General features: G+C 47.9%; 1 protein-coding gene across 1 annotated transcript; it reads left to right on the top strand.

The window, feature by feature from the left end:
* Window positions 1–325: 325 nt before the first annotated feature.
* On the top strand, window positions 326–14,038 carry LOC142893166 (thrombospondin-2-like). Its single transcript, XM_076033457.1, has 22 exons — window positions 326–754; window positions 914–979; window positions 1,079–1,212; window positions 1,825–1,906; window positions 2,228–2,346; window positions 3,430–3,523; window positions 3,671–3,835; window positions 4,147–4,323; window positions 4,417–4,590; window positions 5,572–5,702; window positions 7,044–7,178; window positions 7,278–7,496; window positions 7,573–7,680; window positions 7,783–7,942; window positions 8,418–8,536; window positions 8,727–8,961; window positions 9,457–9,684; window positions 9,770–9,900; window positions 10,576–10,716; window positions 10,841–10,938; window positions 12,903–13,042; window positions 13,634–14,038. Exons 2-22 carry the CDS (start codon window positions 916–918, stop codon window positions 13,639–13,641), a joined length of 2,862 nt encoding a protein of 953 aa, XP_075889572.1. The 5' UTR covers window positions 326–754; window positions 914–915; the 3' UTR covers window positions 13,642–14,038.
* The last annotated feature ends 647 nt before the right edge of the window (window positions 14,039–14,685 follow it).

Below are 14,685 nucleotides of genomic sequence, written 5' to 3'. Positions count from 1 at the left end.
GAGAGGTTCCTTAATGTTTTTAAAATCCTTCGTCTTTTTTTTAATTCATCATCAGTGAAAATCAAGACACACAAACACGCACACACACACACGTACTACACACACAATACATCAAGCCTCTTATTTCCACTGCCAGGTTGCCAGATCTCTTTGCTGCTGTAGGATTGAAAGCCAGTAATTGTGCTCTGGTATTCAGCGCAGTGACTTCATGTGCATCTCGCGCTGGAAGAGTCGAGAGTGTAGTAGTCTGCTGGGGAAAACCTGTATCTGCACGCACACACACACACAGCACTGCGTTCCTTCCATCCAACATCCAGCTGGGCTACTCACTGGGAGATATGCAGCCCAGTTCACCGCCAGACAGACGAGTAATATATGACTTCTGCTATTGCCTCACATGCAAACACACACGCACTCACACAAAACCACATTAGTGGCTTGCAGAGAGCTGACAGAGCTGCCTGCATGTTCCTCACTTAGATTCCGCTCACACCAACCTGCTTTACTTTTTTTTTCTTTTGTTTTTTTTTCCTTTTTCTGGGATGCTCCAGAAAACAAACTAGAAAGCTGCTGTGCTCCTGTAGCAAAGGTGAGGCAGGAAATAAGGAGACAAGGAGTTAATTAAGTGGAAAGGGGGACAGACAGACGTTTTTGATTTTTTTTTTCAACCCAGCTGCTGTGAGTCTGCAACAGGGGACGGCTGAGTCCGAGAGTCCTGACCCTGGAGGGAAGCGGCGCAGCGAGCGGTGCACAGGTATGTGGGGTTAATTTCCTCCTCCTCTTCCTCTTCCTCTTCTTTTTTCTTCTTATTCTCCCCATTTTTATCTCATCTGCAGCACTCCTTTTTTGCACTGTGGGCTGCTGTAGTTCCTATATTTCACGCTGGATGCATTTGTGATTTATGTGTGAACAGAAATGAGTCCGCTGAGAGGTTTCCCCCGGCTTTTAATATTCCTCTGCGCAGCAGCACAGTGTGCAGGTACCACAGCAGCTCTCGCACGCCCATCTGCTCAAAGACCCGACTGAAGCGATTAGCGAGGCAAAGACAAAACACACAAACTTGTGCGCTGATCCGCAGGCGCTGCAAAGGTGGAGAACGCTTCGACGTCGCAGGTCTGCCGCCAGCCCTGCGAGGACCTGGCGGGCGTGCTGACCGAGATCGAAGGCCTGCGCTTCGTCACCGGCAACCTGCTGGAAGACCTGGACAGAGTTGTGAGACAAATCAGGACGAGAGCCTTCCGTTTGTCTTTTGATTGTTGCGCTCATGTCTGTGCATGGCTGCATGCAAATGATTTTGTCACTAAAGCTTGTGAAACATGGAATAAGTGCAGTTCAAATTCAAATCAGAATTCTTAAAATGTTTTAAGGAATTTGTGAAAACTTCTCACTGAATTTTCCTGTTTATGCGCTCAGGGTGTATTTTCCCCCTGACTTTGAGTGAATTTTTTGGGTTTTTTCCATGCAAATGGAACGAGCAGTGACATCTTTTTTTCTGGCAGCAGCCGTTGCGGTTTGTGGTAAATCCTCTGGTAATTTGGGGGGAAAATCCAAACAAGTGAGAGAGAAAAAGAGAAAGAGAGGGAGTAGTGAGTGAGTGAGTGAGTGAGTAAGAGAGACAGAGAGAGAGAGAGAGAGAGAAATCAACGGCTTAAAATTGTTTTGGCCAAATGAAGCCAGGCGGCATTTAGTCTAATTCAACAATTCTCTGCAGACTAATGAGAAAGAAACATGAACATTCTTGTGTTCTTTGTTTTGTTCTGTTTTGATGTGACGGGGGCTGTTCGTTTTAGCAGATGCAACATGTGTTTTTTTCCATGTCTACAGTCGAAAGAAAATGAGGAAATGCGCATCATCTTGGCAGAGCTCACCAACAGCAGCAGCAGCGGCAACAGCAACAGCCGCAGCAGCAGCAGCAGCTACAGCCGCAGCAGCAACAGCGGCAGCAGCAGCGGCAACAGTGGCAGCGGCAGCAGCAACGGCAGCATCAGCGGCAACAGTGGCAGCAGCAGCAGCAGCAGTAGCGGTAGCGGCAGTGGAGATGGCAGCAGCGACGACAGTGGCAGCAGCGGCAGCAGCAGTGGCAGCAGTGGTGGCAACAGTGGCAGCAGCGACGACAGTGGCAGCAGCGGCAGCAGCAGTGGCAGCAGTGGTGGCAGCAGCGGCAGCAGCAGTGGTGTTGGCGGTGGTGCTGGTGGCAGTGGTGGTGGCAGGGGCGGCGGCGACAGAGGTCATGGTCCCGCTAACCTCACCAGTGACCGCGGCGATGTGTGGTGCATGCAAGACGGGCGAGTGTACGAGCAGGGCGACGACTGGGACGTCGACAGCTGCACCACCTGCACCTGCAAAGTCAGCAAACACACAAACATTTACTGCATGTTTTTCAGTAAAGTAAATAGTCCAAACAGAGTGCAGTTTCAGGTCTGTAGGACAGGAGTGCTTCCACGGTTTTAGTGCAGGATTTCTTGAGTTGTTTTACTTCTGTTCTGTGCCTTTATCACAGGGGTGGGCAAACTTTGGCTCGTGGGCCAAAGTGGGTTTCAAAAGGGGCCGGAGCAGGAGCAGGTGGATGAGTGCTTTGGTGATCCACCTTATAGGAGAAAAAAATATATCATGAAATATGGAGAAAGCATGTGTTTTAATGTCAATTGAAAATCTTTGAATGTCTTTGAAGCCTGACGGTATTTAGCTCTTTATTGAAATGACTCTTATAACACTGAAAATGGATGATTTACAGCTACTTTATTGCTTTCTTACTATTAATATAATTTGTGCAAGTTCGGTGGGCCGGATTAAAGAGCTTTCATGGGCTACGTATGGCCCAAGCGCCATAGTTTGCCCATGCCTGGTTTATCAAGTCCAAGTAACATCATCATAGCATCACGAGTCCCAAATCCCGGCTGTTATAGTATAGTATAGTCAACCTGTCTGGATTCTAATGATTTCAATCCAAATGCATCTCCAAAAAGCTGACTTGAGCTACAACACTGGCAAATGCAACTATAAGCAAATCCTGACATTTCGGGGAGGGGACAGGGGGTAACGAATAAAAAAAAGAAGCTGAGTGATGTGAAGTTATAGTTTTACAGAGTTCTGCAAAAATGTCACATTTCTGCGAGCGGCATCAATCTTCTCAAACGCAAGTTTGGCAAAACAAAACATCTTCCAAAACACCACATCATTATTTATAAACTCCACTAACGTTCGCCATCCCTCTCTCGGTGTCTGTTATTCTTTGGAGAGCTGGCGCTGGTTTTGTCACGGATGAACTGAGGTAGCAGTCGGGTTAATGATGAGTCATGACAAGCTGCCCTTCCACTGAAAGAACTGGCGTGAAAAAAAATCATGATCAAAAAAAAAAAAAATCAGGCTGAAACCAGTTCCACGGTTTAAATGGTGTTATTAACGGCCAACATGTGGACTTGATTTCAGGATGGCAAGGTAGTGTGTCAGCAGGTTTCCTGTCCTGCTGTCTCCTGCGTCAACCCGTCCTTCATCGACGAAGAGTGCTGCCCTGTGTGCCTCGGTCAGTCCGCAGCACCTGATTGGACGGGAAAGTCTGCAAACTGGTGGAATAAATGCAGTTAAAGACACACTACCATGCTAAATGTCTGTGCCTGTGTGTGTGTGTGTGTGTGTGTGTGTGTGTGTGTGTGTGTGTGTGTGTGCGAAGACGGCGGGGGCGGCTGGTCACCCTGGTCCGAGTGGACAGCCTGCTCTGCCAGCTGTGGCCACGGGGGGCAGCAGAGGGGCCGCACCTGCAACAACATCATGCCATCCTGCACCGGGCCGTCGATCCAAACCCGCAGCTGCAAGATGGCCAAGTGCGAGCGCAGAGGTGGGATGTGTGTGTGTGTGTGTGTGTGTGTGTGTGTGTGTGTGTGTGTGTGTGTGTGTGTGTGTGTGTGTCCGCTCCGTCGCACGCCCTGATTTGATTTTGCCTGCGCTGAGCGCAGCTGGTGGAAGAGGATCAGCCGAACGCTGCACAAAGAGCAGGACTTCAGACAAATGGATTCTAGAGATTGGAATCATAATTGGAAACATGTCGGGCCCAGAGCGCCGCTCTGTGTCCAAATCTTTTCCAGGCTTCTGCGTCCAACAAAAAGAACGAAGAGATGAAACTATTCGTGATGATTTTTTTCTGTCCAGCGCGAACCGACGGGAGCTGGGGCCTCTGGTCGCCGTGGTCGTCCTGCACGACCACCTGTGGTGAAGGCAACGTCACTCGCGTCCGTCTCTGCAACAACCCGCCGCCTGCTAAAGGTGGCAGAGGCTGCAGCGGCGCCGCCCTGGAGGCCAGATCGTGCAACAACACACTCTGCCCTGGTGAGGGTCCCGTGGCGCATCTTTAGGCTGCTATATGAATGAATTATTTTATTTACTTTTATTAATAAAAACAAAACGCACCTGTGTGTGCAGTAGCGGGAGGCTGGAGTGGCTGGAGCGAGTGGTCTCCGTGCTCCCAGTCCTGTGGCGGCGGGCTCATGAGCCGTCAGCGGGCGTGTTCCAACCCTGAGCCTCAGAACGACGGGAAGTCCTGTGCTGGAGACGCCGTCGACTATGAAGCCTGCAACAAACAAGCCTGCCCTCTCGGTAAACACACACACACACACAGTTCTACCTCACACGTCAACAAAGATGGTGTTAAAATATGAACTCTCGGCTTTAAAGGCCCAGTTTTATGAAAAATAGTTTTTCCTGCTTCTTTAGACTGACAATCTGTTTCTGTCCCGCAAGTGAGCTTCCCACAAATCAGCTCATCATTTTATCTTCTGCTTGCACCGTTTTTTTTTTTTAGACAGCGAGATAAAACACAAAACTGTGGAAAGCAGCCCCTTTGTGATGTCACAAAAGACAGTGATGCAGCTGGCTTTCCATTCCAGATTTGCACCAAACTGGAAAATTGTAATTTTATTATTGTGACAATAAAACTTGATGGCAAAATGACTGAATGGAATCATGCCGCAAAGTAAAATAAAAGAAAAAAGAAAAAGAAAATTGTCAATTTAAGCACTGTGGCAGTGGAAGCTGTGAATGTTGGCAGCTTTGTTTCCAATGCAGCGACTTCAGCGGCCGTCAATGAACTGTCGCCACTTCTGGAGGGTTTTTCTTTTCTCCATCAGATCCTTCAGCTTTAAGAGTTTTCCATTATTATAGCGTCGCTTTCTGCCAAGTGGGCTGGGGGAAGTCCTCCTCCTTTGTCTCTGCCAGGAGGTTTCCAGTGCCGCTTCTCTGTTGATGTGAACTTTAAAGAAAATCGTTGAGTTAAAAATACCTTAAAAAAAAGATACCTGCGTCAGTCCTCATGTGACCTGTAAATGCATAAAGTCGCCTAAAATATGACATCATGACTGTTGTGTTGTTCTGTAAAACACTGGCTCTGCCCTCGGAGACCACCCTACAATTTTGTTTTCCTTCTAAACACATGGAAGGTCCTACAAAGCACAAGTGTTAGCAGGAGGCTGTAAACAGAGGGCTAAATGGACTGTTTTCGCTAACATCTGCTGGGGTGATCAATCATGCCGAGAGGAAAATGGGCAGAACATTGTGTGACCGTAACTTGTTTTCTTCCAGACGTGTGTTTGCTGTCAAACCCGTGTTTTCCTGGAGTGAAGTGCACCTCACACCCTGACGGATCCTGGGAATGTGGACCGTGTCCGCCGGGTTCCAGAGGCGACGGCGCTCACTGCGAGGACGAGAATGAGGTAGAGTCAGAGTGCAAAATTGGCTTCTGGGTTAATTCTGCATCATGCACACCCACAGGGCATGCGCCGTTGTGTCGCTTACCATGATGGCTCGTTAACTCATTCCGCATCAGAAGGTATCAGCCAATCAGAACGAGCCGAGATACAGCGGGTGACCTGACACGATGTGACGTCACGCTGGGAATAAAGTCTTTTACTGAGGAAAATTTTTAGAACAATTCAAAGTCCATGACTTAAAAATCGACAATAGAGAGATGTTGTTTCAGGTCAAAGGTCATCCTGGTCATCTTTTTTTATACTGAGGTCTGTGGGGAAAAATGATTTTGGGGCCACATGGGATTTTTCGATGCAGTACCTCAAGTGGCCACCGGCAAAAAGTTAGCACACCACTATTGTAAGTCCAGTATCCAGTTCCAATAATGACGCCTAATCCTATATATCATGCTCCAGACTTTGAATGTATTTGGTGCCCTCTGACCTTTGCTGTAATGTCACCGTATATTGTTTTTAAATGTTTATTTACACGAGCCTTGTCGACTGCACGTAAATGTTGTTTTTTGGAACCTGATAACACACACGCAACATTTCCTCTGCCGCATTTCGTAGCTGCGACGTGATGTTTGACTTAAAAAAATGATAATGACTCAGCTGCTGCCGGTCTACTGGGAATGACTCTTAATAACTTTGCTTGGGCTTCTTGTCTGATGCCACCGGCACGTTGGCATTTGTGTTTCTGACCTTAACGTCTGGAAATCCAGCAAGATTTACTGCCACGTTAGTCTCCACCTCCCCCACCCCCGTAGAGTGAATTCTAAACAGGTTTGTCTCGACAGCACTTCTCATCTAGCGCCACCATCAGGAGGGTATTAAAACAGGGAGGACCAGTCATGTTTAGTTGAAACTGAAAACTTTTGATTTGTGTCTTCCTGTTCACAAGGTGGAACTCTGATGTTCCACACGACGTAGAAAACACTACTACCGCTGTTTTCCTACAATTCGCTGCTTCCCCGCCCGACTCGCTAAAGCCCACCCCTCTGTGATGTCACATAGGGTGTTGCTATCTCGCCCAGGTTGGTGACGACGCCCACAGCCGGGTGTTGGATTCGCTTTGTATTTATCCACCTTCCAAACATGTGGAAGGTCCAACGGAGCCTCAGTTTCAGCAGGAGGCAGTAAACAGAGGGCTAAACATGTTGCTTGCCAGAGTTTCCTTGGACAGGCTGTTCCACTGGAGTCACGATGAAAATTTAAAAAATGCAGAAAATTAGAAATTAAATTCAGCCCCTGTCAGTCTGTGAGTGTCCTGTTGGCTGACGGCGGTTTCCCTGTCTGTCCTCGCAGTGTGAGGTGGACGGCGTGTGTGTGACAGAGTGTGTGAACACTGACCCCGGCTACTACTGCCTGCCGTGCCCTCCTCGCTACAAAGGCACCCAGCCGTTCGGCCTCGGCCTGCAGGAGGCGCTCACCCTAAAGCAGGTGCAACCCGGCTGCTCCGAACACTCATTTTCATCCAACAGTTTTTTTTGTTTTGTTTTTTACCTGACCAGATAAAAAGTGACTGACTTGCCCTAACAGGTGTGCGAACCCTACAATCCGTGCAAGGACAACACACACACCTGCCACAGGTACGCCGAGTGTGTGTACCTGGGCCTGGCCTCCGAGGCTCTGTTCAAGTGTGTGTGCGCCGTGGGCTTCGCCGGCGACGGCTTCGTGTGCGGCGACGACTCGGACCTGGACGGCTGGCCCAATCACAGGCTGCCGTGCAAGCAGAACGCCACCTACCACTGCCAGAAGGTGGGGCGGAGGGTGAATCTGATTGGTCGGCAGCTCTTCCAGCTCTTTCCTTCTGACGTTGTGATTGTGGCTGCAGGATAACTGCCCCATGATTCCGAACTCGGGACAGGAGGACTGGGACGGCGACGGACTGGGGGACACCTGTGACCCTGATGACGATAACGATGACATCATAGATGAAAGGGTGTGGCTTTGATTTTCAATGACTTTTAATAGAGAAAAAGACAAGGGCTGAAAACACAATGTTGCCTCTCTTCTGTCTCTCTCATGTGTGTGTCGGACACAGGACAACTGCCCTCTGGTGTACAACCCTCGGCAGTTCGACTCGGACCGAGACGGAGTGGGCGACCGCTGCGATAACTGTCCATTTGAGAGCAACCCGCTGCAGACTGACACTGACGACAACGAGGAGGGAGACGCCTGCAGCATCGACATCGATGGCGACGGTGGGAGAGCCACTCCTCTCCTCAGGGTGCCGCTGCAGCTCAGAGACTGCTTGGTGTTAAAGTGAACTGGGCTAAAAGCGAAACAATGTAGTGTCGGCCACTTAAAGCAAAGTATCACCTTAAAGTGAAGTTTCAAAATCTTCATCATTTTTGCAATTTGGTGACCTGTAACAATAGCAATAGCAAACCTGTTGTTGACACACTGCCCCCTGCAGCTGTGGAGACAAACTACCTCCTTTGTGAGGTAGCTAGTTTCTTGCAACCAGGCTGGTGTTCAATGTGTCGAGTGTTGATAGAAATTAATGTACTGCATGTTTTCGCGATAAACGTTGAGGGCTGGCAACCGTGCAGTTCTGTATCAGACCTACGGGGGTCAGTGTGTCATCCTTCCTCTTACAAGCCAGTTCATGGTACAGCTTTTGAGGCTATTTTCAGATAAAAGTCATGAGCCTGGATTTTATTTGTGCTTTTCTAGAGGTTTTGAATGAACGAGACAACTGCCCTTTAATCTACAACACCGACCAGAGGGACACGGACATGGACGGTGTGGGAGACCAGTGCGACAACTGCCCTCTGCTACACAACCCAAGACAGGTTGCGCACACCACACAACACACACAACACACACTGGAAAGTGCAACGACATTAATAGTTGTGGGCCCTGAAACATCTGGTGAAGACATTAATGGCAAGCGGTCAGAGACCAGTCAAGGTTGGGGGCTTGGCCAGGAGAGACAGTGTGAGCCGTTGGTGGAAATGAGCTGAAAGACGTGTGCGTTTGCAGCTGGACTCGGACAGCGACCTAGTGGGCAACGTGTGCGACGACAACGACGACGTGGACGAGGACGGCCTGCAGAACTCCCTGGACAACTGTCCCTACATAGCCAACAGCAACCAGGCCGACCACGACGAGGACGGGAGGGGCGACGCCTGCGACCACGACGACGACAACGACGGGATTCCTGACGACCGCGACAACTGCAGGCTGGTGGCCAACTGGGACCAGGAGGACTCTGATGGTCAGTGAGGCTGAGACACTCACTGACCTCCTCAGGACAAATTATACATTACTCTTTTACTGATGAGATTTTAATTATGATTATTTATGTTGTGGTTTACTTTTAGCATTACCAGTACATCAGCTTTTTTCTGTGATCATTTATATTTTTTATGTTTTATTTTCTTTTGAACTAGTTAATCTAAAATTTTATTTTCTTATTCTGAACTTGGAGTTAAATAGATTGTAATTCATTTGGTTTCACTTGGGAAAGTTATGATCAACGACTTTTGCAGTCATGTAGTAAAAGTCTTTGTGTGTTTGTTTATCCCTCCAACATTCCAGCTCATGTTGCTGTTGGAAATCAGCAGCTCCTCTTCTCGTCCTCTGCGGACAAATCATTCATAGCAGATTTACTGCTGAATCCATCCACCATGACGCTGAAACCTTTTCTTTCTTTTGCGGATTACATTCTTCTTAGCTATCGCCTCTAATTTATGGTTCCTGGTCCTCACAGGCGACGGCAGCGGAGACGAGTGTTTTGACGACTTTGACCAAGACAGCGTTCCAGATGCTCTGGATCCGTGTCCGCTTAACCAGAACATTAAGTCCACAGATTTCAGGAAGTTCCAGGTGGTTCTGCTGGACCCAGCAGGCACCACGCAATCGGACCCTCTGTGGGTGATCCGCAGCCAAGGCACCGAGCTCCTGCAGACGGCCAACTCGGACCCTGGCATCGCTCTAGGTCACCGTAACAAAAAAAACAACAAAAAAAACCCAAAACCCAACAGTTTTACTAACAAAACTGACGCAGCTTTTGCTCCAAACAGGATATGACAAATTCAGCTCGGTGGACTTCAGCGTGACGCTTTATGTCAACACCAACCGGGACGACGACTACGTGGGCATCGTGTTCGCCTACCAGTCCAGCCGACGCTTCTATGTGGTCATGTGGAAACAGGTGGGGGTTTGGATGCTGTGTCGCCACTAGGTGGTGTAGTTTTGTGCCGCGTGTTCACCAACCAAAACAAAGTGGTTCCCTGCTGGTCCTCATCAGCCTGTGGTGCAGCAGCGCTGAACCTCCACTGAACAGGCCCGGGTTAAACTGGGTCATTATACTTTAGCCTGCCGTCGTTTTAGCAGGCTAGATGTTAGCTTATGAAAGGCTGAGGTTTTCCTAAATTACACAGCTGAGTCTGAGAGAAAAGGATCTACTTGAATGATAATTTTCTGTTATTTTAAATGATACTACACATCTTTAAATGTCTACAGCATTGAGTGTCGCTGCTGTTTGTTTCACCGACTGAGCGGCAGCGGGAAACTCTTTCTGAAGGCAGAGAGGGATGAAGAGTATATCCACAATCAGTAACTTGATCTTACGAGCTGGAGGGCTTTGCAGGAGAACAGCACACACAGGTGGCGCAGTGATCTGTTTGCGAGATGTGATGATGCTGCTCGTTCTGTGCAGAGGAGTGCTTTGTTTTTCCTGTAACCATCTATCGTTTACAGCTCCTTGGAGTTGCTCTCTTAAGTCAGCTCACATGAAGAGCACATAAGAGAATTTCTTTTTCTTCTTCTTCTTCTTCTTCTTCTTCTTCTTCTTCTTCTTCATCTTTTTTCCTGCCTGCTGGATCAGGTGTCTCAGGCCTACTGGGAGAACAAACCGTCCAAAGCTTTCGGCATCGCAGGAGTCTCCCTCAAAGTGGTCGACTCCGCCACCGGACCCGGCGAGTTTCTCCGCAACGCCCTGTGGCACACTGGCAACACCAGGAACCAGGCAGGACTCGGGGCCTTGGTCATCTCCTCACACTCATCACCAGGGCCGCATTTATTCATTTATTTTTCTACCCCACCCTCTGTCTGTCTGTCTGTCTGTCTGTTTGTTTGTTTGTGTGCTCCAGGTCAGAACCTTGTGGCACGACCCCAATAAAATCGGATGGAAGGACTACACGGCCTACCGCATGCACCTCATTCACAGGCCCAAGACCGGCTTCATCAGGTACAGAGAGGTTCAGTGACGGGTCAAACCGCCTGTCACGGTCAGTCGAAGATGATTGGGCAGAATTCTTAGACGGGAAGCAGCAACTCAAGGCTGTTCTGTTGGGTTTTTTTCCCCGCCTTTTTGTTCTTGTGGAAGGGAAAAACAAAAATGTCGCTACTACTGTAGCCACCATGCTAATTTCTTTAGTCACAGCGTGACTTGCAGTCACTTCCTGTGTTGTCGGGTCTTCTTCTGAGGTTCTTAAAGGGCTGCTTGCAGCAGCCACTTACTGCTACAATCACAGTTAAAACAAAGTGGATTTAGATATTTGACATTGATTGAAAACACTTCTGGTCATAGTTTGGCGGGATGGATGTGTGAGTCCTTTAAATCTCAGCCTTCCAGGCTTCGCCCAGCCAGGTCGACCATCGCCACGACTCTGAGAGTCAAAGCCATGATTGTTTGATTAAAAAGTCATTTGATTTAATCAGGAGACATTCCTGCGCACATTCTTGCCCAGCACCTGTGAACAAATGACTCTTCCTCTTGTGTGCGTGCGTATGTGTCTGATGTATTGTTCGGCTCCAGTTCCCTCTTTGGAGTGAAACCCTGTTGAGCTGTCGAAAAAGAAAAGGCTGTGATGTGATGATGGAAATCATGCTCAGTCGTGTCATTTATTTAAAGACAGAAAATGAGAATTCTTTCTTTGGCGCCTCCCAGATAAAAAATACCTCAACGTGAGCTGTGAGGTCATACATCATATTATTGTCAGCTTTGGAGATGTTTTTCATTAGAAAAATTAGGGGTAAAAAGCAGCCTGCCATGTGAAACGACCTGTACACACTTTGAGCAGCGCATTTTTTGCGTGTGAGTGAGCGTAAAAACAAGCGATTGACTGCGGATGTGGAAAATTTGCCACCAAAAAAGAAGAAAATTCCTGTGTGTTACTTGGTGGTGAAGGAAAGACACAGACTGATGTTTTGGACGGTTGCTAAGAAGCAGTGGTGGCTCTGAATAGAGCTGTGCCTTTGACGTCATGTGCTCAGAGTTGACTTTGCACTCGTCAAGGTGGAAACAAAAAGAAGAAGCGTCTGCGCTGAGAGAGCTTTTGTTCCTTGAACCAGATAAAGTTTATTTTTCCGTCAGATATCTCGCGGTAGAGGGAAGGTGCGGCTGCCTGCTGACGGTTCCCTGCTGTCTGTGCAGCACAACATGCCGCTGTTGTTGTCGTTTTCTCAGCGCTCCTGCAGGCAAAAGCTGCCTGGCGGGGTTTTAATGACCGCGTTCGACTGTCGAGTCTGAAGGAGCCGTCAGTGGCTGGGGACGTTTGTGCAATATTTGTCTCTATTTGTGGATTTTTCTTTGTTTTAATGAAAAGTGCACAAGTCGAAGACACAAATGGATGCACCTTTCACCATTCTATTGGATTTGCTGGGGCCTCCATCGTGTTCCGGCAGCTTCCAGGTTTTTTTTTCAGAATGTTTCATCTGTTTGTGTGCTGTGTGTAAAATCAATGGGCTGCAAAAGAAATTAAAACTTCGGCTGCAAACACAGTGACCTACCTACTGCCGCCTTCCCACAAACATCCTCTTATATAAAAAACAAAAAACAAAAACATTCCAGTCTAATTACATTTAGCACCTACGGGGGGTAAAACTAAATCCTTTCACAGCCATTTGACTGACTTCAAAAAAGCGAAAGCTGTGATTCACCGCCGACTCTCTGTGCGCCCTTGCAAACGTTTCGCCTGAATTTCTGATTTTTTTGCTGTAAGAAAAATTTGCATTCATGAGCCGGTTCAGCGGCTTCTCCATGAAGGACGACAGTCAGGCCGAGTGACTATCAGTGAACGACGGCGAGCTGAGTGAATGTGTTTGATTTACTCTTCAAAAACGCATCTCTCAGAATGGGCCGCTGGAACTCACGGGGAGAAGCTTCGGGTGTGCGATGGCACTCACCCAGCTGTTGTGCGTCTCTGGCAGGGTGGTGGTGCACGAGGGCAGGGAGATCTTGTCCGACTCGGGCGCCGTCTACGACCACACCCTGGCCGGTGGCAGGCTGGGCCTGTTTGTCTTCTCCCAGGAGCACGTCCTCTTCTCAGACCTCCGCTACGAGTGCAGAGGTGAGATGTGCAGGTGGCAACTGTTGCCAGAAGAACACAAATCATGTTACTGTGACAAAGTTTCATCTATTTGTTAACAAATGAATGTAGCAAATTAACAGTCTTTCCTTAAGGGACCAATTAAGTGGAATTTAATTTGTAATTCATTTTTACCTGTGTATCCTCAAAGCAGAAGTCCTCCATCGATGCTGTTCCTGAATTGCAAGTTAATTTAAATTTGGAAATAAATGTGTCACTGAATCACCCACAAAGTAGCAAAGTCTAAACCCGATCCAACAAAGCATCGGTTTCATCCAAAGGCTGTAAACACAGGGCTAAATATGCAGCTTTCTAAAAGCCAGAAGAGCTTTTAGGCTCATTGATGGTGCGAGGGTGCAGCTCAACGAAGAGTGAAACGATACAAAGTAGTGGCAGTAAACAGTAACTAATGAATAGTACTAATAATAATCATAATAATAATAATAATAATAACATACAGCAAATTAGATTAATCTGTACTAGTAGTGTACATGGCGTCCTTCACTGCAGTTACCTTCCAAAATGCTAAATATTTTACGTGTGAATATATCTTCCTCCTGTTTCTCTCCTCAGATAACTGAAGCCACCTGCAGTTATTCCAGCAAACCTGATCCTGAGGCTCTGTGTGTGTGTGTGTGTGTGTGTGTGTGTGTGTGTGTGTGTGTGTGTTGGAGAGAGAGACAGAGAGGGAGAAGCCGCCATCGTGCCGGGCCTATTAATTAGCCATCGTCTTCTACCTTTAAGCTTCTAATGCAGCACTATTGACTCGGGGCACATCGGCTGTTTATAAATGTAAATACATGGACAACACAGCCTGTGACTCCAACCTCTCCCTGCTTCCTGCAAATCACTCATGGTTGTAAATAATTATTTATTACCGGATACTTGGTGAAAAGAGCAGAAGTGGTCAGTCACGGAGTGGAGGTTGGGGCAGATGTCTGGTGGTGAACTTTCAAATAAAAACCTTCAACATTCTAATTCTCAGATGCTTTTTTTTCTTCTTCTTAGTTTTTCTGTCTGGCCTTTTTTGTTGCACCATTTCATCTGAGGATGAAGTGCGGTCTCCGGCGCCTCCCAGCGGTGAGAGATATTATAACATCAGGCAGCTCTGTGGAGAAGGAAGGACGTGAGCGAAGGTTACAGACAACAGCCAGGGATGCTGTGTTGGAATGAAAGCAGACATCGCACATTCGCTGTTAAAACATCGCGATTTTAAACTTTGAGGACTTATAAATGACAGATTTGGCGAATCTACAACGTTTAGTTCATTCACGTCAATTTTCTTTGAACTAACTTGGGGACGTTTAAAGGAAATTTTTCACCCCATTTCCTCCTCGTAAATCTGAGTCTCGACACACTTTATGACCTCCAGCCTGAGAAAATAAATCCTTTGTGGTGGAAACACTGAACCTGCGGAACCGGTTTGAGGGAGGAAGTGTGTGTGCGTGTGCAGGGGAGGCGCGCACCTGGTGGTGACGTCAGCACCAGCTACCGGTGCGACGGAAAGAATGAGGAGGGCGAGAACAGAAGGAGGAATTACGTGTCTTTTCAGAGAACCACTTCTTTTGGCTCGGCTCACTTAAAAGATCCGACTCTTTTGGCTCCCAAGAGACTCCTTAGGCTGT

Source organism: Nelusetta ayraudi, unplaced genomic scaffold (assembly GCF_046127955.1).
Source record: "Nelusetta ayraudi isolate G7.1 ecotype Tasmania unplaced genomic scaffold, CSIRO-AGI_Nayr_v1 ptg000042l, whole genome shotgun sequence".
NCBI lineage: Eukaryota > Metazoa > Chordata > Actinopteri > Tetraodontiformes > Monacanthidae > Nelusetta > Nelusetta ayraudi.
The sequence above is the reverse complement of the archived record's forward strand: the minus strand, read 5'-3'. Positions and strand labels throughout refer to the sequence as shown.

Coding starts and splice junctions, on each gene's coding strand:
- LOC142893166 (XM_076033457.1), top strand. CDS start 916: ATGAGTCCGCTGAGAGGTTTCCCCCGGCTTTTAATATTCCTCTGCGCA. Junction 1,907..2,227: donor CAACAGCAACAGCCGCAGCA/GCAGCAGCAGCT, acceptor GCGGCGACAGAG/GTCATGGTCCCGCTAACCTC. Junction 5,703..7,043: donor ACTGCGAGGACGAGAATGAG/GTAGAGTCAGAG, acceptor CTGTCCTCGCAG/TGTGAGGTGGACGGCGTGTG.